The 22496-nt window shown below is 50.4% G+C and overlaps 1 protein-coding gene and 1 long non-coding RNA gene across 2 annotated transcripts in view; both read left to right on the top strand.

Moving 5' to 3' along the window:
• The window catches only part of LOC129737418 (uncharacterized), a 35724-nt gene extending 30574 nt beyond the window's left edge, over window positions 1-5150 (top strand). The window contains exon 4 of the long non-coding RNA XR_008735253.1: window positions 1306-5150. This is a non-coding gene — a long non-coding RNA (uncharacterized LOC129737418). The remainder of the gene's footprint in view (window positions 1-1305) is intronic.
• A 1047-nt stretch (window positions 5151-6197) lies between these two features.
• Window positions 6198-13583, top strand: TBX22 (T-box transcription factor 22). Its single transcript, XM_055727755.1, has 8 exons — window positions 6198-6557; window positions 6658-6787; window positions 7052-7153; window positions 7388-7562; window positions 7754-7918; window positions 8238-8302; window positions 8385-8470; window positions 11308-13583. Exons 1-8 carry the CDS (start codon window positions 6422-6424, stop codon window positions 11916-11918), a joined length of 1470 nt encoding a protein of 489 aa, XP_055583730.1. The 5' UTR covers window positions 6198-6421; the 3' UTR covers window positions 11919-13583.
• The last annotated feature ends 8913 nt before the right edge of the window (window positions 13584-22496 follow it).

Raw genomic sequence — 22496 nt, 5'->3', positions numbered from 1 at the left:
AATACGGAATAACTCAGTATCAGCTTCCCCATAACTGTTTTGATTTCACTTCTCCTGTGTGGTTTCCCTGGCAGCCAAACCAAGATCTCTGGCTTTTTCCTGCCTACACTGCACTGGTGAGTGGAGCGAGGGTGGCCCTGGGGATGGGGTCCTGCAGCTCGCAGGGCTCACGCAGGGATCACCCTCTCCTCCCCCAGAGCTCTTCCCCACAGTAAAGCTGGTCAGGATACATCCTGGTGAAATTCTAAAGGTTTTCTGCTTCATCCATGCGGTTAATTTTGCTCTCTAAATCCCCTATTATTACACATTCTTTAAGTATTTTCTTTAAATATTATGAGAAAAGTTCAACACAGCAGGAATTTTTCCCTTTGCTTAGGGGGAGAAGGGGCCAGGTCTTGGTCTTATTTCTCAACTCTGGAGAAGTCACGATGAAGGAAAGGTGGTGTGAAAGATGCTCAGTGGGGTGGCCAAGCTAGTGTCACAGCACCATCGAAACTAACCGGCTGCAACAAGGCTCTTTCCACCCCATCCCAGGTTAACTTCAGAAAGTAGCTCCCACACCTTGCCCTGGCACAGTCACCAATCTCCCACAAGCCTTCAAAGGTTCATCTACCATCCATGCTGTTTCTTCATCCTCTTCAGGCCAGTCCACCCTGCTTCTTGCCTCTGCCTACATCCAGGGCACTCTCTTTCCTCCCTCTGCTTCTTCCAGATCTCTCTTCCTTAGCTGCCCCCCTTCTATACCCCTTAGAGTTGTTTAACTACTTAGCAGGAACCAGCCACAGCTGCACCTTATCCACACCAGCCAACCCGCCGCCCCTGAAGCCAGCCCACAGCTGTATATTATCAATGTTAATTAACTGCCTTCATCCCTCTATAATTCCTCTACAAGCTGGCAGGGGCTTCTCAGGTGCCGGTGGTTGGAGAAGGGATAGAGCAGCTTCTCCTCACTACACAACCACCAGCCAAAAGCCAGGTGCTGGATAAAAATTTTGGTGGTGCCACATTGCATCCTGGTACCGGAGATGCGCACGGTGGTCTCATCCTTACCCCACTGGCAGGTGACATTGCCGGCCCTTGCCCAGCTTCCCGGGCTGGGGTGGAGGCACCACCAATCCTTCCCTCATCATGAAATGAGCTGCGTCCCCTGATTTGGTTTCACTCTCCCCAAATGCTTTATCTATCAGTTTTGCTTCATTGAATCACTTCTTTAAAGTCTAATCCTATTCCCTGTGCAGCCTTTTGGGGGGGGTTATTGTATAAAATAACATAACTGAGATTTATTTCAATATATCTTTAATGTAGCAGACATGGTGGTGAAGAACCTGCTTGGGAGGTCAACCAACCAAGAAACTTCAGCACTGGCTGTCTACCACCCTAAGCTGGGCATTTCTTCCCAGCCTTAGAATTTTGGCCATGAAAATTAATTTGGGATGTTCCTGAGAACAAGGACGGGCTGAACCGTGCCGTCACCTCCAGCTCTGGACACCGCAGGCTGGCCCGGAGGTGCCGCAGCCCCATGGGGACACAGAGCTATGCTGTCACGTTGTGCTCGGATAGAAGAGCAGAGGTTTTTCTAAGTTCATTATGGGCAAAAAAAGACAGAGAATGAAATTAAAGCTTTGCTGTGGGACTGGACATTTGAGAATGTAAGGGAAAACAATCTCCCAAGCACTGTTATGAGCTACTACGGGTGTTTTCCGCCAAGATTTACTTAGTGGTCAGAAGTTTCTGTTTAAAAAATTGGGGTTTAGGAAAAAGAAATATTTGTTAATCTGTTCACCAGTAATTAGTTAATGACTAATGTGAAGTGGTAGTTACATTTGCAAAAATTAAAGTTGAATATTGCAGTTTCCAGACCCCACAGAACCCAAAGTGGTGTTATTTCAGCCCACAGAAGGGTTATTCAGCCGGCAGTCACATCCACGCCAGTCGCAGCCTGTGTATTAGCCTGAGCATTCAGAAACTGTTTCATTACAGCTTTAACGTACACCCGTAACGAACCTTCCACCCTTCCCGTGTTGTTAGTGGCAGCTCTTTGTGGCACACTGCATCGTGCCTAAGGTTCGGGATTTTCTTCCAAGAAAATGATATTAGTTGCACATTGGAATATTAGATATCCGCTTGCATTTCTTCAGCGTCCCATTTAACCCTGTTAGATTTGAGGCAGCACGTTCATTTATATTTCCAACGTGACAGGCAAAGAGGCTGGGATATGGAAATAAATAGATTATTTGTTTGCTACTAACAGTAAGGTTGGGAAAGTGGAAAAAAGTGCGAACTGGACTGTGAGTCCTGGAATAAAAAGTTAGTAGCGTGTGCAAACGTGGTCAATCCATCCTAAAATACATTTTTGCAGGAGAGGGAAGATTTTGGAAGGGAAGATGTGAGGGCGGATGGGGTTGGTGTCACCAAGGCCAGGGAGGGGACAGCACATGGGGACAAGGGACCGGCCCAGGGGTCACTGCTTTGCTGGCTCTGGCTGCATCTCCGCGAGAGCAGAGGAGTTACACCACCCGAACAGATCGCTTAGAGTACGTCCCACACTACGTGCAACCAGCAGGAAAAGCGATGCACCCACACCCAACTGCAGCCTTGGCTACACGCCGCCTAATTAAACGCTGGTGAAACAATCACTGAAGCTGCGTTATGGGAGTCAGGGCTTGCTTAATGGTATACAGCGATGCAGTGCTGCATCCCTCTGATTAGAAACTGGGATTTTTCCAAATGCTAAAAAAAAATAAATAAAATATATATTTTCTTGCTAACAATTTATGAAGCAGAGAACAAACAATCCTTCAGGTTTATCTGTTAGAACTGACAATGTCCTAGCACCAAACTTGTAATCGCAGCTTTGTAGAAATCTATGACATAGCAGATGGAGATATAAAAGGGAAAAGTATTAGATGTGTAATTGAGTACAGGCGATATTAAAATATTACCCCTAAGCCACAGGTCAGGTTGGGTTTGCTTTATTTTGGTTGTTTTATTTTTTATTTTGTTTTGACAAATGCAAAGTAAATCTTGGCAAAATCAAGCATGGCTTGAACACTATTAAATCTCCTAAAGTCTGCCCCTAAAGTGGTCAGGAAAGTCTGTGTTTGGAATTTACCTGTGTGCTTTAATGGATTAACGGACAGTATGAAAAGATCATTTTCAAGTTAAGCAAACATTTCTGGCATATTGTATAACACTTGCTTTAAAATTAAGTTAGTTATTCTGAACTTTATGCCAAATGATTATTTGCTCGATTTTCTGATGATGGTAATACGTGACATACCATCACATAATTTGGTAAAGACAATAAAATTACAAAGCCCAAGAAGGGTCTGAGTCAGGCTTTGACAGATTAAAGCTCTCCAAGTCCCCTGAAAACCCTTTTCTGACATATTAATTTGACCTAAACCCTCAAAATGTTCCTGATTATGTCATCTCAATTGGGCTTTATTTTTGTTTTATTTTTCATTGTAGGAAATTAAAAAGGGTTGGTTGATCCCTGGCCAAGTTCTTGAAATGTGTTGCAATGCTAAGGAAATAAAAGATTACTCGAAATACTTTTTAATAATATGTCATGTCAGCAGAGATAAAGGTTCACACTTAATGCCCTCAGCTGGCTTCTATCAGTGCTGGGGAGCGCAGCGTCAGCCCCGGCCAGGCTCCGGCAAGGACCCACCATTCACCTTGCTTTTAAACCATGAGCTTATGCTGTTATAATTATAAACATGTTTATAAAATTTGTTTCATTTCTCTTTGTAAGAAGAAATAAAGATCTGCGTAGGTGGGGCTGATCCTGCCCGGGAGCGAGGGCAGAGCAAGACGACCTCCCAGAGCCTCTTCCCCTGCCCCGTCCTCCATCCCTTTCTGGCGCTGATGGCTGGGGACAGCGGTGGGGTCACAGCCCCCAGGCAGGCCAGGCACCCATCCTGCCGAGCCATGAGCCATCGGGCGGGGGCACCTGGACGGGCCTTACCCCAGGAAAACCCACTTCAGCAGAGCCTGGGGCTTTGCAGGGCCACTGTGATGGGCATCACCGGGGAGCTGCGGTAACGCGGGGCCAAAACCACCACGTCGCCCCACTGTGACACGGCAGAGCTGCTCGTCAGATCTGGAGGCACTTGGCGAAGGAAGAGAAGTACTGTCCACCTTGATAAAAGTGAAATCTAAAGCTCGTCAGTGCCAGGCTCTCTGAGGCTGCGCTGGGAGATGCCCACACTCGGCAGGGCCGGGGCTCGCTGTCCCGTGTAACCCCAGCAGGCTCAGCTGGGCAGCAGCCTGGGGAAGCGCACTGCCGGCCCTGCCGCACGCCAGCTGTACAGCTCCCGGGCGGCCCACCGGCCATTCTGAGAGGCGCTGTGAGTTCTGCACCGAAGCTGGATCCTCCAGAGCCCGGTTTGCAGGCAGGGATGCAAATCTTCCACCCCTGAGCCAGGCTGTGGGCATGGTCCGAACCAGGACCATGCACAGGGGCAGAGCCCGCAGTGGGAGGAGTGGGCAGCGGCCACCTGGGTGCCCCAGGCTGGACCGACGTTTGGCACCTACATCAGCTGGACGTTTGGCACCTACATCTGCACCCATTCACTTCCTCCGAGACCTTTCCCTTAGACAAGTTCCTGTCCCAGTGAGCTATGCCAGGAGTCTGGGGTATAAATGTGCATTAAAAAAAAAAAAAAAGCATAAATGTTTAGAAATGCGTATAAATGTGTATAAATGTACAAATGTGTATCAACGTGCAAAGCCCACCCTAAGCTGAGCAAGGAGCATCCTTGGAATGAGGATTTGAGGACAACAGTATGAGTCTGGGGCCTGCAAAACACCCACTCGCCAAGCGCTGTGCCGGGGAGCGGCTGGCTGATGTTTGGTTGCGGTTGTCTCTGCTCAGACGCCGTTTTCATGCTGCTGCCGGCCCAAGCTTTGGAAGAAATGTGTGCGCCAGGACACAGACCCTGACAAATACAGCAAGAAATCCTGAGAAGTGGAACATTTGAATAAACCAGTGATCCCCTGAGACTCCGGGAGTGCCTGGAAAGGGGGCACTGGGTGCTGCACCCCATCCCCTTCCCTCCCCAAAGCCGCAGCACCCTGCAGCAGCTCCCGCTCCCCCCAAACCTGCTTTCTCAGCAGGCTTGTGAATTTTATCCCTTTGCACATTTTTTTTCCCCTTAAGGCTCATCTATCTTAGCTGACCTCCCTGGTGCAGGGAAAGGCAGTGGATGAGGGCTGTGCAGGGGATGGGTGGCGGAGGCGTAAATACCACTGCTTCCCCCCGCTCCAAAAAAAAAAAAAAAAAAAAAAAAAGACTGCCCCCCGGAATCCCCTTTGGTGCTGGCTCTGGGGAGGGCTCCCGGATGTAAAATAAATCAGGGTGATGTGTTCAGGCCTTTGCAGGGTGGGGAGGTCCCTGGTGGGGCCCCCAAAATCACCGTGCAAATCCAGCACAGCCCCTTTTATCTGCGCACCTGCAGGTCTCAGCTGGAGCCCCCCTGGCCTGGAGCCCCCCAGCCCCAGCCCCGGCACTGCAGGGGTTCCCAGGAACTACCCAAGTGGAAAACTGGGATTTCTGCCCCTAATTCAGCGCAGCTGCCGCTGTGGGGCCGCACTTTGAAGTGGAGCCGTGGAAATATCCCGGGGGTGATGCCAGAGCGGGTGGCGGGGGGGCTGCTGCCTTTAAACAAAAAAAACCACAATCCACAAAAACAATCAAACAAACAAAAAATACACACACACAAAAAAAAAGCGGGGGGAGGCAAGCCAGAGTCTCTGTCCAGTGGGGGACACTGTGGCATGATATGCCGGGGACACGGGTAGGGACACACACACAAGTGTGACCAGCCCGTTGGGCAATGCCCCCGGGCCTGGGGGTCACCAGTGCGGCCAGCACGGGCACGGCTCCCCCGCTCCTTTCTCCTGCTCCTTTCTCCCTCTCCTTTATTCCCTTTTTTCTCCTTTTTTACCCCCCCCCCCCCCTTCTCCTCTTCTTTTTGTGCTGGTTCTGGTTAAACGTTATTTGCACTTTTGTTGGAAAAGTGGCCCCTAGTGTGCAATTATGTCAAATTTCTTAGAGTTTTACAATTTAATGGAGAACAGTAACTCTTTTATTGATCCTAGACGGGGCCGGCTCCTCTTCCCCCGCTCTTCCCCTCCACCGCCTGCTCTCCCCTCCCTCCCCCTTCCCCCCCCCCCCCGTTACTCCCACGAAATGTCACTCAATGTTTCTTATGCTCCCACCAGTTTCCAAAACAAACAGTGGAGCCTGCAGCCGCCCGTTGCCTCAGTTGGATGCAAGAGGATCGCGCCGTGGCCGCTGCCCCCCGACGGGAGCCGTGCGGCGGCCGGGCGAGGCTCGCTGGGCACCGGCCGGGATGGAGCCGCCGCCGCCCGCCTGAGCCCCGCGGCCGCCCGGGGGGACCCCCGGCCCCGGGGGATGGCGCTCAGCTCCCGGGCTCACGCCTTCTCGGTGGAAGCGCTGGTGGGACGCGCGGCCAAGAGGAAGGTGCCGGATGGGCGCGACGAGGAGCGCGGGGCCGGCGGCCGGGAGAGCCGCGCAGCGCCGGAGCCGGGTGGGTACAGCCCGGCCGGGACCCCCGGGGCGGCGGGGCCGGCCGCCCCCTGCCCGCCCCGCAGCCCTCGAGCCGCCCCCTCCTGCTTGTCTTTCCGCAGAGAAGCGGCCCAAGGCCGGGGCCGAGAGCCGGGAGGCGGGGGCCGGGGCGCAGGTGGAGCTGCAGGGCTCCGAGCTCTGGCGGAGGTTCCATGAGATCGGCACCGAGATGATCATCACCAAGGCCGGCAGGTACCGGCCGCACCTCCGGGCTCGCCCGGCCTTCTCCTGCCTTTCTGCTTGCGTGTCGGGGTTTTTTTTGGTTGGTTGGTTGGGGTTTTTTCCCCTTTCATCCCTCTTTTTTTATATATTTTTCTTTCTTTGCGGTTTTTTCTCTCTTTTTATTGAGCTTGAGTTTGTGTTTGTTTTTTTTCTCCCGACGCCCGTTTAGTTTTCCAACTCCCTTTCGCCGTCTAACCGGCAGTTCTTGCTCAGGACCTTCCCCTCTGCCCGCAGGAGGATGTTCCCGTCGGTCAGGGTGAAGGTGAGGGGGCTGGAGCCGCTGAAGCAGTACTACATCGCCATCGACGTCGTCCCGGTGGACTCCAAGAGATACCGGTACGGGGGAGCGGGGGGGCGCCCCACGCCCCCGCGGGATCCCCCCGGCCGGGCTGAGCGATCGCGGACCGCGCTCTGCTCAGCCCCGTCTGCTCCAGGGCGCCTACGTGCAACGGGGGCTGCCCAGCCGGGGGGGCCGGCGGGCTCGCGTGAACGTAGATTCTATAGAGGGGCGTCGGGGGTGGGGGGTGGGGTGGTGTCTCCGCCGCCTGACCGCGGCCCGGCCCGGGCCAGTTACGTCTATCACAGCTCGCAGTGGATGGTGGCGGGGAACACGGACCACTCCTGCATCACCCCCCGGCTCTACATCCACCCCGACTCCCCCTGCTCGGGGGAGACCTGGATGAGGCAAATCATCAGTTTCGACCGGGTGAAGCTCACCAACAACGAGATGGACGACAAGGGGCACGTAGGTGTGGGGTAGCCCCGCGGGGGGGGGCGGGGAGAGGGCAGAGCATCCCCCCGGGGGGCAGCGCGGCCGGTCCCTCTCTCCCCGGGGCTGCGGGCTGGCTCCCAGCCGCCTCTTGCACCAGGTTTGGGTTTTTTTCGTTTTCCTGCCCTCTCCGTGCCGGGGGGCTCAGCCTGCCTCTCCCCCCGCAGATCATCCTGCAGTCCATGCACAAGTACAAGCCCCGCGTCCACGTTATCGCCCAGGACTCTCGCTTCGATCTGGCGCAGATCCAGTCGCTGCCGGCCGAGGGGGTGCAGACCTTCTCCTTCCAGGAGACCGAATTCACCACCGTGACGGCCTACCAAAACCAGCAGGTACCGGGGAAGGGGGACGAGGGGGGCTGGAAAGCCCCAACGGCACCGGGGACCGGAAGATGGAGAGCCCCGGCGGGACTGGGGACCGGGAGATGTGAGGGGACCGGCGTCCGGGAGATGGAGGGGACCGGGGACCGGGGGATGGAGGGCATCAGGATCCAGGGGATAGAGGGCACCGGCGGCACCGGGGACTGAGGGATGCAGAGCCCCGGCGACACCGGGGACCGGGGGATGGAGGGCACCGGGGGATGCAGAGCCGCGGCGGCCGGTGCCGTCACGCCGCGGTCCCCAACGGCCCGTTTCTCTCCCACCTTCTCAGATCACCAAGCTGAAGATCGACAGGAATCCCTTCGCCAAAGGTTTTCGGGACCCCGGGAGGAACAGGTAAGGCCTGGGGCCGCCCCGCCGCCCGCCCCGCCGCGCCCGCCGCCCCCGCCGCCGCGCTCAGCCCGGTCTCGCCCCGCAGGGGGGTCCTGGACGGGCTCCTGGAGACCTACCCCTGGCGGCCCCCCCTCGCCCTGGACTTCAAGGCTTTCGGCGCAGACAGCCCGGGTGAGTGCCCTTCTCTGCCTTCGCCCGTCCCGTTAATCCCCGCCGCCGCCGGGCTGCGCGGCCGGAGGGCTCCGCGGGGCGGGGGGGGTTCAACCATGAAGATAACGAAGTGGGTCCAGAAAACGAGCCGGCCGCTAGCGCAACGTTTTGGGGAGCCGATTCCACGTGTTTTCGGCCAAAAGTCCTGTTAAAATCGATGTGAGAAGCAGAGCAGCCGCCCCGGGAGGAGGGTGACGGGCTGCCGTCGCCGCCTGGCGCAGTCCACACTTAGACGCGCAGGGGAAAAAAATAACTCACTATGCAGGAGGCTAATTTAAAGTCGGGTTGTTGTGGCTTTGATCCTGTTACGCTAATTGTTTCCAACCCGTTTGAAAATATTAGCTAAAAACGGGGTAAAAAACCTCCTGCAGCCGGCTGCTTCTGGGCGAGCAAACGCCTTGTGCATCGGAAATTAAAATTGTCTGTTCTTCAGCCTGTAGCAGCCAGACAGTCCGTTAGCTCCACAGAAATGCAGGGAAGAGGGAAACGTTTTCCAGGGAAAACGATCTCCCTCCGCCCGACAAGCGCATGTCAGTCTTTTACAGCTCTTTTCCAGAAAAAAAAAAAAAATCCCAGCTTTTGGAAGGTATTATTTGGAAACTGATTATTCAAAGCGCGGGGGGGTGGGGGAGTAACAGACCCTGTGCATGCTGGAGCGCTCCAGTTTGAGTTTAAATTCTCCAGTTTAACTCTCATTGCTGTGCGGAACCCTTCAGTGCTGGGCACACCAAGTCACTCCTGTCCGCAGGGAAATAACTGCAGAAATCACCGCAAAAAATCATGCTGCACAGGCATAGAAATGGGGAGACATAAGAAATCAGACTCGGGAAAAATTAAGAGGTTTACGGGTTATAAAGTGAACTAGGGTTTTTATTGTTACGTATTTAGAAAAGACCTTATGCTAAAAAGCACCTTTTGAATGTGTTTGGCCGGCTGCTACGGAGCCGGCGAGAGGAGCTGATGGGTGGGTTGCAGTGGAGAATAAGAGAGAATCTACTGCAATGTTCATCCTATGGATGCTAAAATATTAGAGCTTCCTGGGATATTTTTTCTTTCCCCTCATCTTAATGTAATTGGTATTTTTCTTCAAGGTCAGTTTCCTGGGCTGATGATTAGTGAGTTCTCCAATCTCACTAATAATAAAAATGTATTTCTGAAGAAAAACTGAAAAAATAGAGATCCCAAAGCTCTAAAACCAGAAGGTAAATTAAAAGAAAGCGTGAACAATATGCTGAAGAAAGACTTGGCCACAAACTTAGGATTTTAAAGCCTAGTAGAAACGGCAGAAAGCGTCTGCTCCTTGAGCTGCTCTGTCATCCCCGCTGCGATCCCCATCCCCAAGCGTGTCCTGGAAGTCATGCGATGTTATTGCTCAGGATACCTTGAAGCAAATACTAACGCTCGTTTGCTCTGCTATAGCCAGCTGCGTGGGGCTTCACTCGCTGCCTCGCACTCACAAATACCGGCTCGGTCACATCATGTTACATGACCAAAAGTCCCTGAGCCTTGGGAGGGTGTGAGGCCGTGTACACCGGGGAGGACCGGATCCCTGCCCTGCTGATGTCAGTACCGTAACAGCCGCTGACATCAGCGGGGAAGGGTGAGATGCTCAAGCCAGAAAACATTCCTGGATTATAGCGACTAGGTGCCGGGTCATCCAACCTGTAAGATACTCTGCTTGCTGGAAGTTTGCAAAATTAATTTGCAGCGTGTCCAAAATGTTGGTGTTCTTCTAAGGTCCGAAATACTCGCAGCTATGGCTTGGTTATACAGTTGATTCTGTGTTGCTGATGGCGTGTAAAGCCTGACCAGATCACATCCAGGCAGTATATCACTTGGAATTAAATGTAAATAGAGAAAATGGATCCACATTCCCTTCCTTTCTTTCCCAGTGACTTTGGTAAGGAATGAAAATAAAGGGGTGGTGGGGGTGGTGGGGGGGTGGAAACGGTTCTGGAAGAATGCGGTAATGAATGTGCAGCAGAGACATACGCTCTTAAATGGTGTTAGATGAAACCAGCATCTGTTTAGCACCAGGGCCGGCCGCTCCAGAGCATCATTCCCACGCCAGAGCAGCCGCTGCCTCTTTGGTTTTGCTCTTGATGTTGCTCCGGAGGAGCTCTGAGCCGGTGCAGAACAGTGATGTTATACACCAGTGGCCTCAGCAGCGCTCACGCGTGCGAAGCGAGCCGGTGTCACTTTTCTACCAAATTATGAAAGTGTTCATTGATTCATTTCAGAAAGGAGAATGTTAAAATGACATGTGCATTTAAAGTTTCTGGAGACACCTACAGTATTCAAGGGTACGTTTCAAATTGCATGGGAAGCCAAGTAAAATTAGTCAATTCCTGTGAGCAGGAAGGTACAAAAATATTCTCCATCAGGCTGAATACATTTTTTTGTTCTTATATACAAGGGGAAAAAGCTGCCTGTAATTTGCACAAAAAAATAGGAAACTTAAAATAGCAATGACGTACATATAGCAGGGGAAGGTTATCGGTCATGTAGCGGGGCACAGACCCGGCGGGTACCTGTGTATGTGGAGCTGAACTTCACAGTCGTCCTGGTCAAATGAGTGGGATTGGGCATGGGTGAATATTGGTCTTAGACAAGTGCCAATTAACAACAACTAATAATTTATGGGCAGATCTTCCCATTTTCCAGGAGCTGATTTTTGGAGGAGGTTTGTGCTTGGACAGATGCCGGAGCAGGGTGGTGTGGAGCAGGAGTGCTCCAAGGGTTCCTCGGCTGTGAGCATCAGCTAGCCCAGCCTGGATGATTTCTGTTTTCATTTTCAGGCGGGAGCTCCAGTTCTTCACCGGTGACCTCGAGCGGTGGGACGCCCTCTCCTCTGAACCCCTTGCTCTCTCCGTCGTGCTCCCCTCCTACGTTTCACTTGTCAGCAAGCAACATTGGTGTGTCGTGCCCTGAGAGCTACCTACACAACCTCAACCTGCCCCTCTACTACAAGATTTGTCCTACAAGCTTCTTAAGACAACAGTCTCTCATTTTGCCAAGCCACGAAAAACTGGGAGGCACCAACCCGCATCTTTTACCCCACTTCATGGTGGATATGCCCAAACTGTCCTCCCTCGGCATAGCCAATCTGAAAAACGCTAAAGCTGAAGACTTAAACGGGCAGTGTCTACAAGTACCCAGTTCTGCTAGTCAAATGCTGTATGGATTACATGCATCTGGAAACATTTTCCCATCAAGTCCCATTGCTCGGGAAGCACTTAATTGTTCCTTACATCCTCCATATGGCTTGTGTGGCTATAACTTCTCTGTGCCATCTAGACTGATGAATGCAGCGAGCCATTTCAAAGTGAGTGACAGCATTCCGGCTTCTCTGAGAGATGGCAGATGTAATCACTCTAACTGGCACCCGACAATTAACCATTGCCTTTAGTGGAATTATATAATATTTCTAAGCATTGATATGTAAAGCAAGCCTTTCCTTCCTTCGTACCCAAGGGCTCGCTAGTTATTGACTATGAAATACTGCATGGGACAGGAGTGGGATGTCTAGGCATTGCATTTCTTTTGTGGGCAAACGTGTGGGGTGGTGGTGGGGTGGTGGTGGAGGATTTGGGAGGGTCTGAGGTGATCCACAGCGAGGTGATGCCTTTTGGTGATATTTATGTCATGGTTGTTAGGTTAAGAGCAAACTGTACCGTCACCTTTTTGATATTTGCACTCTGAAGTGGGAACGTAGACGTATACATTTCTACAAATATGTTTTCTCGAAACTGTCTCTCTAGCTTGCCTCTAGTTAGCTCAAAGCCCTAGCGAGCCTCTGCTCACCCAACCAGAGTTTTTCCTCTAATTTCAAAGGGACTGTACCAGGCCTGGAGTTGGCAGAGGAGCTGTATTTGGCCAAGTGCTTGAGCATGTTCTCAAGTTCCCGTGGCTTTAATGGGTCCTAATTAATGACATGAAAGTGCCTTGTTCTCCAGGACCCAGACGACTCAGTTATCAGAGTGGGGACATAAATCCAAGTATTTTCTGCCAAGGTAAAGAAAGACAGGGTAGAAGATGGATGTGTCCCTACCTTGTGGGGATGAGAAAGTGGAGCCTGATGCAGCGGTGCCCCAAGAGCCCTCCGTTCCACACTCCTGCTCCCGGGGATCTCTGGGAGGTGGTAGTGCAGAGCGGCACCAGTGCTGATGGCGAGGTGAGAAGGAACAGAGGATGGGGGTCACACATCTCCCCCATGGCGAGAGCTCCATGCTGGGGGATCTGGCAGATACATCTCAGAGAGCTGAGTGGGATGAAACACCTCTGGGAGCCCCAGGGAACACAGAAGGTCCATCTGGAATCACATCCACCAGCCTGTGCCCGAGGGAAGGGACAAGGATGCTCCTGGCTTGGTCCCATGGGAGAATGCAGATCCCTTCTGGAGAGATCTCTAAGGGCTCCAAAACATGAGATTTTCAATTCCTTCTGAAAGCCCTGTTTGTTTTATTATAACCCGTGGATACTCTTGTTATTCCTGTTAATATTCTTTAGCTCCCAAGGGAACAATATAACCCACAATAAGATGGGGCACAGGTTTTAGTCTTTATTTGATCAGTGCTCAGTCCCTACCTAAAGCCAAATTTACTACCTGATATTTGACAGAGATTTGGAAATAATGATTCACTGGGACCGGCTGCATTTTGGGATTAAGTTTAGAGAATCCTGTATTTACAAACATAATGCAGCACTGTGTAGGGATTAAGTGCAGATTGAAGAACCAAAATTGGTAGCAGAGCTTTGGGTTTATTTTCATCCCTAACAGACAGCAAATTAAGAAAAGAACTAGCAGTATCGAAAGCTGTTACAATAACAAGAAGTCAGACTGTTACTTTCGTGAGACTTTGCTAAAAATCAGACAATGTTGTTTTCCCTAATTTAACTGCTTTGAGTATTCACAGAGCCCCTGGCGATACCAGAATGAAATGGTGGGCCGTGCTTGCCTTGCTAAATGGTCTGTAGAACTGTAAAAATGAGCAAACCTGCTTTCTTGCCCTGATTCTTAGCAGTTTATTTCACTACTTTTATTAAAAAAAAAAAAAAAATTCATTCAAGAGTCCTTATTTCCAAGCCATCCCTCACCACGGGTAGGGGCCGAGTTCCCGTGGGTGAATCCACTGCAGGGGCTGGGACGGGCTCTGCAGATCTCTGCAGATCCCTGCAGATCCCGGCTCCCCGTGGGCCGAGTGACCAAGTGCCGCCCCCCACATGTGGTTATACTTTTGGGGAGCTGGAAGGCTCTTCCAGATCAGTCACGGATTCGTGGGTGGATGCGATGGGTAACTTCCAATTTTCCAAATATTTGCGGTTGCATAAGATATTCCAGAGTTGCTGCCATGAGCTGGTGATCCAGAAAATTGGTGTTTGTCTAGTTAAAATTGTGACTGATAATGACTAGAATAGATATTTTCAGTATGGACAGTTTTACAGTGATGGCTATTTAAATTGAGATCATATACATCCCATCCACTACAGCTGAGCAAATGCTCTCTTTGACGGGACCCACCTCATTGCTACTCCGAGCATGTTTGCAGCTGGGCATGGAGCTTCCCAGAGCCGCTGCTCATCCTGTGCCTTTTGGCATGAAACTACAGACCCGGCACTGGGGTGCTGCGCTCCCGCAGCGATGCTCCGCTCACTCCAGCCGAGTCGGGCTGGGTTTTGATGCGCCTGCCTGGGTCCCGTAGGAGCCCTGTTTTCGCCACCCTCCCCGGTCACAGCCACAGGGAAAACATGCCCAGAGCCTGGTCCCTGCAAGGTACCTGCGGGTCCCTTGGGTGCCAGCACCGAGCTGCGGGCAGGATGTGGCACCCATCAGAGCGGCACAGGCAGACGCATGGATCCCAGTGTGCTCCCTACGAGAGGTCACTGCAGCGCGAGAGGCACCATCCGACCCGCGTTAGCTGAGGTCCATCTCTATTTCCTTTGCCTTTATCTCTCACCTTTATCTTTTCAAAAATCACTGTAACAAATGACAGAGATGCCGGTGGTATTTTCAGGCAGTCTAGCTCTCTCTCTCCATTCCCCGTGGTCACCCGGTGCCGGCCGTGGCTCCTTGCCCGCAGGGGGGGCTCGGCTGCATCGTTCACACCGTAACACTGGTCGCTCTGCTGACACGGGGCAAACTCTGCCCCATACAGTGGGTAACCTGCACGCTGCTCTCTGGGGGTGCTTTGCAAAACGGCTGCTGGTGATAGGCGAGCGGCAAAACTCGTCAGAGTAAGTCAGCACAATAAATTATTAGTCATTAAATGGAAACTGGGGGAATCGAGTCAATATTTCAAGCAGGACTACGCGCCTATAAATACAAATACATCACATGCTGCTTTGCTGTGCCTCCCGTGGACATTACTTGACAACCTGGGGCAACCGCAAAAGTTCATAGTTCTTTAGACTTCGGGAAGGGACGCAAACACCACCCAGTGTCACAGCACTGTTTTTAAATGGGAACAGGGAGAAAATAATCAACGAGGTTAAGATTAAGCTTGCTGAACAATCTTTGCTATTAGTCATTTGGGAAAACAAAGAGGAGTTTGAAGTTACTCGGAAATGTCTGATCCCATTTAGAGCGCTTGGCAAATAAATTTGGCCGTACCAAGGGCACTGTGTCCGTACGCGACGCTGGGACATGGGATGGGCTCAGAGCTCAGACAATGGGAGGTTGATGTAAAAATCAAGGAGACAGAAAACGCCAGTGATAATGTTTTTAATCAAAGTGCAGTTACTATCCAGTTTCACCCAAATTTAATACACCTATTGGGGAAGGCAAACATGTAGAGGGACCGTCAGATGTAGCTTTTTGTGATCGAAGTGCCTTGGTTTACATTTGATCTTCTGAGGTTTGGTCTGTAATTAGATGATAATTTGTATCACAATTATGCAAAACAAACGAGAATTGGAGAGCAAGTTAGACCAGAAAAAATAAGCACCCAGAACATTTGAAATGCATCCAGTATTAAAATGATGTACATGTGTGGCTGAGGCCGGGGGGACATGCTGTTCCAATAAAGCTGCAGAAAGGGAAAAGGCCGGTATCGGTTCCTACAAAAGTTTCAAATGCTCGTGTTTACAAATTTGTATTGCACATTAATATGTAAACACAGGCTATTGGAAACAGATGACTCCGCAATATTTACGTGTGCTTTCTTCTTAGTTTTGGGTGTCTGTTTGCCTCCTAGAATACACGAAGTATGCAGTGACTCTTTTAAGACACGGCTCAGAAAGCCAAAGGAGAGATACAGCATCTGAAGGTGCACTGTTGACAGGGGCAGCGCCGCGGCAGCTCCTGGCCCTGGCTGTGTTTTGGGTACCAGCTGCACGGGGGTGCGTCCCCCGACTCCTCCCAGGCTTGTGCCACGAGCTGGACTGCACTTCGCAGTGCTACAAGTGGTATCTCGTTCCTTGGTGTTTACACACTGAATGTATTTCACAATTTTCCTCATCCCATGTCACTCAGAGGCACTGGAGTCATGTCATGCGGCCACGGCATCACCCGGCCACAGCAAGCAGCCCCATCCACGCCGGCTCAGCAGCCTCTGTGCTCCACCGATGCTGCAGTCACAGAGCGCTGGAAAAACCCCAGCTTTTAAAATATAAAGAGTTATTTCTTATAAAATAATTTTGAAAAGAAAAACCACCTCCCTTGCAATGTCAATAAAAGCTTGTGACTTGTGAATCCCCTTTTCTTTCACCCGTTGGTTTGCATTTTCGGGTGCGAGCTCCAGGCACCCCTTTCTGCGCTCGGCTGTGTCTGTGCAAGTCGCAGCCTCCCAGCCCCCATGGAGTTAAAGCTGGTGTCGGACAGCCTGGATGCAGCAGGCGAGGGTGTTGGGAGTTATACCGGCTGCAAGGACTTTCGCAGATGTTGGGTACGACACTGCAAGCTGTTCGTGCTTAACAGAGCCCTGCTCTCCCCGAGGTCGTGTCGTTTCTGAATGTTATAGTTATTTATAAACTCACTTCTTCCCCCTGTCCCTTCGGTGACGTTCACAAGAAGGACCTACCGTCCACTGCCATACATCAAACAATTTCCTCCCAGATCGCTTATCCTAAAGCACCAAGTTTTAAGTTTATTGTAGCAATTAAGTACAAGAAGTAGTCCAGGTTTTGTGAAGGACCCTTTGAGCTTATAAATCAAACAACACAAACCAGCAAGTAAAATTCAAGACCTTTCTGAAGAGGAAAACACCAGCGATAAGGGAGAAATCCCAGGAAAAATAATACTTGCTGTCTAAGGAGGCAGATCCTGAACAAAACCAGAGAGGGGCTCGGGATGGCTTCTAGCGCTCTGAAGTCTGAAGATATATTAGATGCACTAAAAAGTTTTTCAGGTATTTTCCCTTCTTTTAAAAGCCTCGCTCTTTCAGGTTTTTAGAGAACGGCTTTTTGGAGAAATTCACTTTTTCCCTCTTGGCACTGGCTCCAGATCTCATCTTGGAGCTGGGTCCCAGCTCCAACAATTTCCTCCGGGTCCTGCCCAGCAGCTGGGAGCACTTAGCAGCTCATCCGCCCCGTTGGGCTCACCTGCCTGAGCGAGCCCTGACAGGTCCATCTGCTTCCAGTCAGGCCTGCAAATAAAACAGGGCCTCGACTCTAAAAGGAAGAAAAGAGTAATGGACCTGCACGGTTACTTAGAGTTACTCTTGCTGTTACTCCAATGATGCTCCAGGGATGGATGCTGCCTCCTGCCCCGGCTGCCGGTCCATCTCACTGAGCTGCTGCATCCCTTCACCATGGACCTTCAGCCTGAAACCAGCAGAAATCCTCTTTTTTTTTGTTCAGGTTTGGGAGGTGTTGCTGTTGCCCTCACCAGGAGGTTTCAAATACACGATATTAACCACCAGTCAGCGTCGCTGTGGGAAACACCACGATATCTGTTTGCACAGTCGGATGCTGCCCTGGCTGTGCCCACCTTACCCCAAGCACTCGGTGGTTTTAACCATCATCTTCTATCATAAGTTACTTTAAACAACTTGGAGTTTCTGCTTTTGATGGGATGCTAAATGCACAGCAGAAACCCCCCTGTATGTTTAAGGCAGTTTGGTGAATTTGGGGCATGGGATTGTGTGTCGTGGGTGACTTCAGTGCCAGGACAAAATGGAGCGATCCGGGAGGCTGGACTGGTTTATCCTCAACTGGCACCGTGATGCTTTCCATGCAGATAGCCATTTTAAAATAAATAAATAAAAAAGAGCATAAATCCAGATACAGAGTGGCATTACAAGTGCTGAACTGTTCATAATACTGTGTTAAAACTAAGAATTTATATCAGGCAATGGAGCACAAGGAAGGCAGCTTGGAGAGGTCCTGTGAGCCCCAAAGCTGTGGGGCCGGTCGAAGGCAAAACCTCCCTGTCTCAAAGGCACCTTCAAGTGAGTCAAGTAAGATCCCATCCTCTTGCAGGCCTTGAGGTTTAGGGGCTGGAATTTGGGTTTTTTCCCCACAACAAGAGCATTTTGCATCTTTCCCTATGAATATTTGCCTGGAGCTTTAAAAGCAGGAGTGTGAGCCACAGGCACCGCTGCCTGTGTACAACAAACAGGTTTCATTTAGGTTTACCCAAATACCTGCGTTTCTGCAGTCTTGCAGTGGTTCATTATGTATGAAAGTGTTAATAAACTTAAAGTGGAGAACCAACCGTCTTCAAAATAAATTGATCACCAACCTTTTTTCTTCCATGGAGTAAAAGCCCTGCTGACTGCCCAGCCCTGCTCAGGACATCGGGTACCGCATGTCTCCATTTACCAACAACACTTTTAACTTCAGCCCTTTGCTGGATTCTTCTTTTATCTTCATTAAAAGTCTTACTGTAAAATTAATCAAAGTTGATAAGCTATTTCCTGTATCGTATTTCTTCTAACGTTATCAATATTGCTAATAAAAATATAGATTGAAACAGCATGTTGTAATGTCCAGGATATAAGCCAGATCCTGCTGCAGCTCAAATAAATATGAATTCGGCCTTTGGCTTTCATAAAAGCAGGATAATGTCTCTATCTGGGCTATTCTAACGGGTAACATCAGCCCCCTTTTCTTCGCTTCTCAATACTACCAGAATTTAAGAATTTAGACTGGTAGAAGAAATGTAACTCTAGTTTCCTGGAGATTTTCGAGATTAAATGAAATCAAAGTAAAGCGAAGCCCCAGACTTTGTTTCCAGCTGAAACAAAACCCGACATTCCAAGAGCCTGGGCGCTCTGCGAGGGCGGCCGCTTGCCGTGTTGGGTGCTGCCGTCCCCCGTGGGAGGCTCCGGAGGGATGTGGAGGGGAGGCCAGGGGAGAGCTCACCTGGATCCTGCCAGCTCCCGGGGCTTCACCCCCCTTCCCAAGCCCATGTCCCCACTTTCTGAGGTTGTTGTTTGGGTGGGTTTGTGGGTGCTTGAGAGGCACGCGTGCCAGTGTGTACCTCTCCCTAGGACTGGCTCCTCTCACCACTTTGAGGACCCTATGGAGAGTCCAGATTTCTTCAATCCAGCGTGTATGAACGGCCCCTCCGAGAGCACGGCCCGTCAGCTGCTGCTCCCGGGAGCGGGGCTGCCAGGGGTGGCTGATGAGACAGCAGCAGCGCCCTGCGCCAGACCTCAGCTACCCAAACCACCAAAAGATCACTGATTTTTAAATTGGTTTTGAGTATCATTTGTGCAGCTGGAGTCATGGACCATAAAAAGGAGGAATTTCACTGGGTAGGTCTCCTGGACACAGAACAGAGCAGAGGATGGAAATGAGATCCAGCTCTGCTCAAGCTGAAATTTTTCAGAGGAGATGGCGAGTACCTCTGCTAGCCATCACACATCAGGCTCGTGGGGCAGGGATGCTCCTGCATCCACTGATGGCTCCAATCACCCCGCGTTGGATCCGGACCCTGCTTAGGCTCCCGCTGGGCAAATTGTCTCCAAAACTTGGAAGCATGTGGGTCTCCTTGGGGCTGGAGCCCTCGCCAGCCAGAGCCATGGCTTGGTGGTAGCAGGGACCGGGTCAGTGTCCCCGCAGCTCTCCCCACGGATTTGGTTTGCAGCAGGTGAAAGAAAGCACAGATGGGTGATTTTCAGATAATTTTTCAGTTAAAAAAAATATTAATCAAAACATCCCTGGGGTAGGGGAAAGCTTTTCAAGTGGTTTATTTGCAGTAATTGGGCTTGGTCAGTTTTGATCTCAGTATTCCTGCCCAGACAGCCACGCTCACCCCAGCACCAGCCCCCGTCCTGTAGATTTTTTTTTTTTTTCCTTAAAATAGGACACACCTGTGAGGACGGCAAATTTCTTCAAGACATTCCTGATCTGGAGCGTATTAAACCGATATTTTTGTTTTGTATTTTTGATGATTTGCTCCAGTGATAACATAATAGCATGATATTTTGTCTGGGACTGATTAAAACATTTCTTTTGATCAGCACAGCAGATTGAAACAGTTGTTTATTACTGGACAAAACTTCGAGAATAAGAAGAAAAGAAAAAAAGAAGAAAAAAGAAATGGCTCTGGGTGGCTGTTGGGTCTGCTTTTCACCAGGGGTGTTTCCTTCGCTTTGGGAAAATTCTCCATTCCAGCCGGGGCTGGGGTTTGGGAAGTGAGACAAGGGAAGGGCGATCCATCACGCTGATGGACAACGGCTGAAAACCTGGGCAGTGGCTGTTAAAACTACACGTGTGCTGAGTAAAATTCATTTCTCCCTCTCAGGACACACCAGTCGCCCAGATCATAATGAATTAATTTCTATAAGCAAATCTAATGTTTGCTAAAAAGTTTGTCCTTGTAAGCTATATCAATCAGTGCACGCTTCCAAGCTACCTAAATTGGGAAATGTAAAACTGAAGTCAAAACTTCTCATGTTTTTGCTTTCTGAACCGAAGGCGGTCTCATATTGTGACAAACCTGCAACATCTGAATGTAAATGTGTTATTTTGGTTTAACTCCAGCTCCTATAACAGCTTTCAAGGCTATAGATTTTAATTACATGAATATTTTTAATAAAATCCCCTATTTAACTGCTGGCACGACTGTAAGGGAAAAAACAATAATATCTGGCTCTGTCTCTTTGACAGAATAATTCTTCAAGTTACATTTGCCACATTTGCGCAGCTGCGACCAATAACCCTGCTGTCTTTATTATTCTGCTACGATATGAAATTAAAATGAACTGGAAATGTTTATGCCGCAAATGGCGTGCAACACATTAAACAGATAACGCCAGCTAAGGTTTTGCTTAAAACAGGGGGTTTCTCCTCCAGCAAGGCCGCTCTGTAACTTAATCCCCTTTTTTCCCAGGCAGCGGAGATTGCTGCTCTGCCCAAAGCCTCAGACACATCACAATATCTTCATTAAAGAGGAATTACTTCCATCTCACCATCCCCAGGTGCCACTGAAAGCGGGGCTTTGTTTCATGTGGCCAGTTGCAATTCCTGTGTTTATATCAGCGGATTCCTTCGCTTCACGGGACGTTTGGAGATAAAGCTATTTTGGGTCTTGTTTGCTTCCCCTTGACTTTTCCCCGCAGCGTGTTTATAAGTGGCGTATTAATTCCTCGGTCATGCCTTTGGTATTTTTCACCACTTTAAAAAAAAAAAAAAAGAAAAAAAAGAAAAAAAGACCCCATCTCATTTGATCATCTCAACATACTTTTTGCTTGTTTGCACCGATCGATACATTGAGGTAAATCAAATTCTTTCAGGCTGTTAATTCTGACGGGCTCTCGCCCCAGCACGTGCACCTGCCCCGTGTTTTCCTTGCAAGGGGACACCTCTCCCCAGCAGACAGCCGCCGCTCAGGCGCTTCGCCGGGAAATGCCGGGGCTGTGCGAGGCGACTCGCTGACATGTGTCTGCAAACCCGTCTGCAGGACGCGGGAGCCCTGGGGCCGAGCGGGGCTGGGGGAAGCGAGGGAGGCAGAGCTGCAATTTCGTAATTTGTTTCATGTGTCCCTCCATGTCCCCGCGGCGCAGCCCCAACACCGTGTGGGTGCACCAATAGTGCTACGGAACAGCACGTGCTTCACTGGGGTGTGTTCCCAGTGCTCCCCACATGATGGACCTTCACCCCACGCTGCTCCCTGAGTGCCACCACCACGTGCTGGTGGTGGGTCCCCATCCCTGCTGCCACGCTCCCAGGCTCCCAGCCAGCGAGCACCGCTCTCCCCTTCCCGGGCACCACGGGGCTGGGGGTCACAGAGCTCAGGCGGTCCCTGCAGGTTGCAGCAGCCCCCTTGAAACCCCCAAACTCTTATGGGTGGTGAAACGCCCTTCCCGTGGACGGTCTGTGGGTTCTGCACCTGTGCACCCAGCCTCCCTCCTTCAGCAGCATCCCCCGGTGGCGCGCTCTGTGCTGGGATGCAGCTGCTCTGCTCTGGTATTTTAAAGTTACTGTGTAAAAGGCACATCAGTGTCCTTGGTAGCATTTTGTTTCACCCACCATGCACTGAGTGCTCTTTGCCTCTGAGATGATGAAAAAAATGATTCAGCATCTCCTGGAGCGATCAGCTCTGCCAGTCAGTTTGGCTTTATAGCATCATGGCTTCGTTAACAGCCTTCACTGACATGACTAAATCCATCGACCATTTCATTAATTGGTTAATATTTATTATCTGTCAATTCAGCGCACTTGTTTCCAGCTCTGTGTCCTGCCAGCATCCCGATCCCACCGTACTAACACACTTCTTCACTGAAGCAGTGGAAATGATTTATTATCAAAATGCTGTTTTGCACTGGTGGTGTTGAGAGAAAATTATCCACCGTTCTAGCAAATAAAAGATAAAATGGAGTTGTTCGTTCAGAGGGTTAAAGCAAGAGAAAGTTTTATTTGGTTTTGAAATACAGGCTTGAAGATAAAGTTCATTGATTTTAGCTTACAGCATTGACTTGTCGTAGAGGACTTCTACCTTCTGTGACACAGGAACCCAGAGGTTAGTATTTCTCTGATTTACATGCTTTCCACTATGGATTTGAGGCATTTCATAAGAAAAAAATAATAGTCTTGAATGACC

The sequence above is a fragment of the Falco cherrug genome, chromosome 15 (assembly GCF_023634085.1).
Source record: "Falco cherrug isolate bFalChe1 chromosome 15, bFalChe1.pri, whole genome shotgun sequence".
NCBI lineage: Eukaryota > Metazoa > Chordata > Aves > Falconiformes > Falconidae > Falco > Falco cherrug.
The sequence above is the reverse complement of the archived record's forward strand: the minus strand, read 5'-3'. Positions and strand labels throughout refer to the sequence as shown.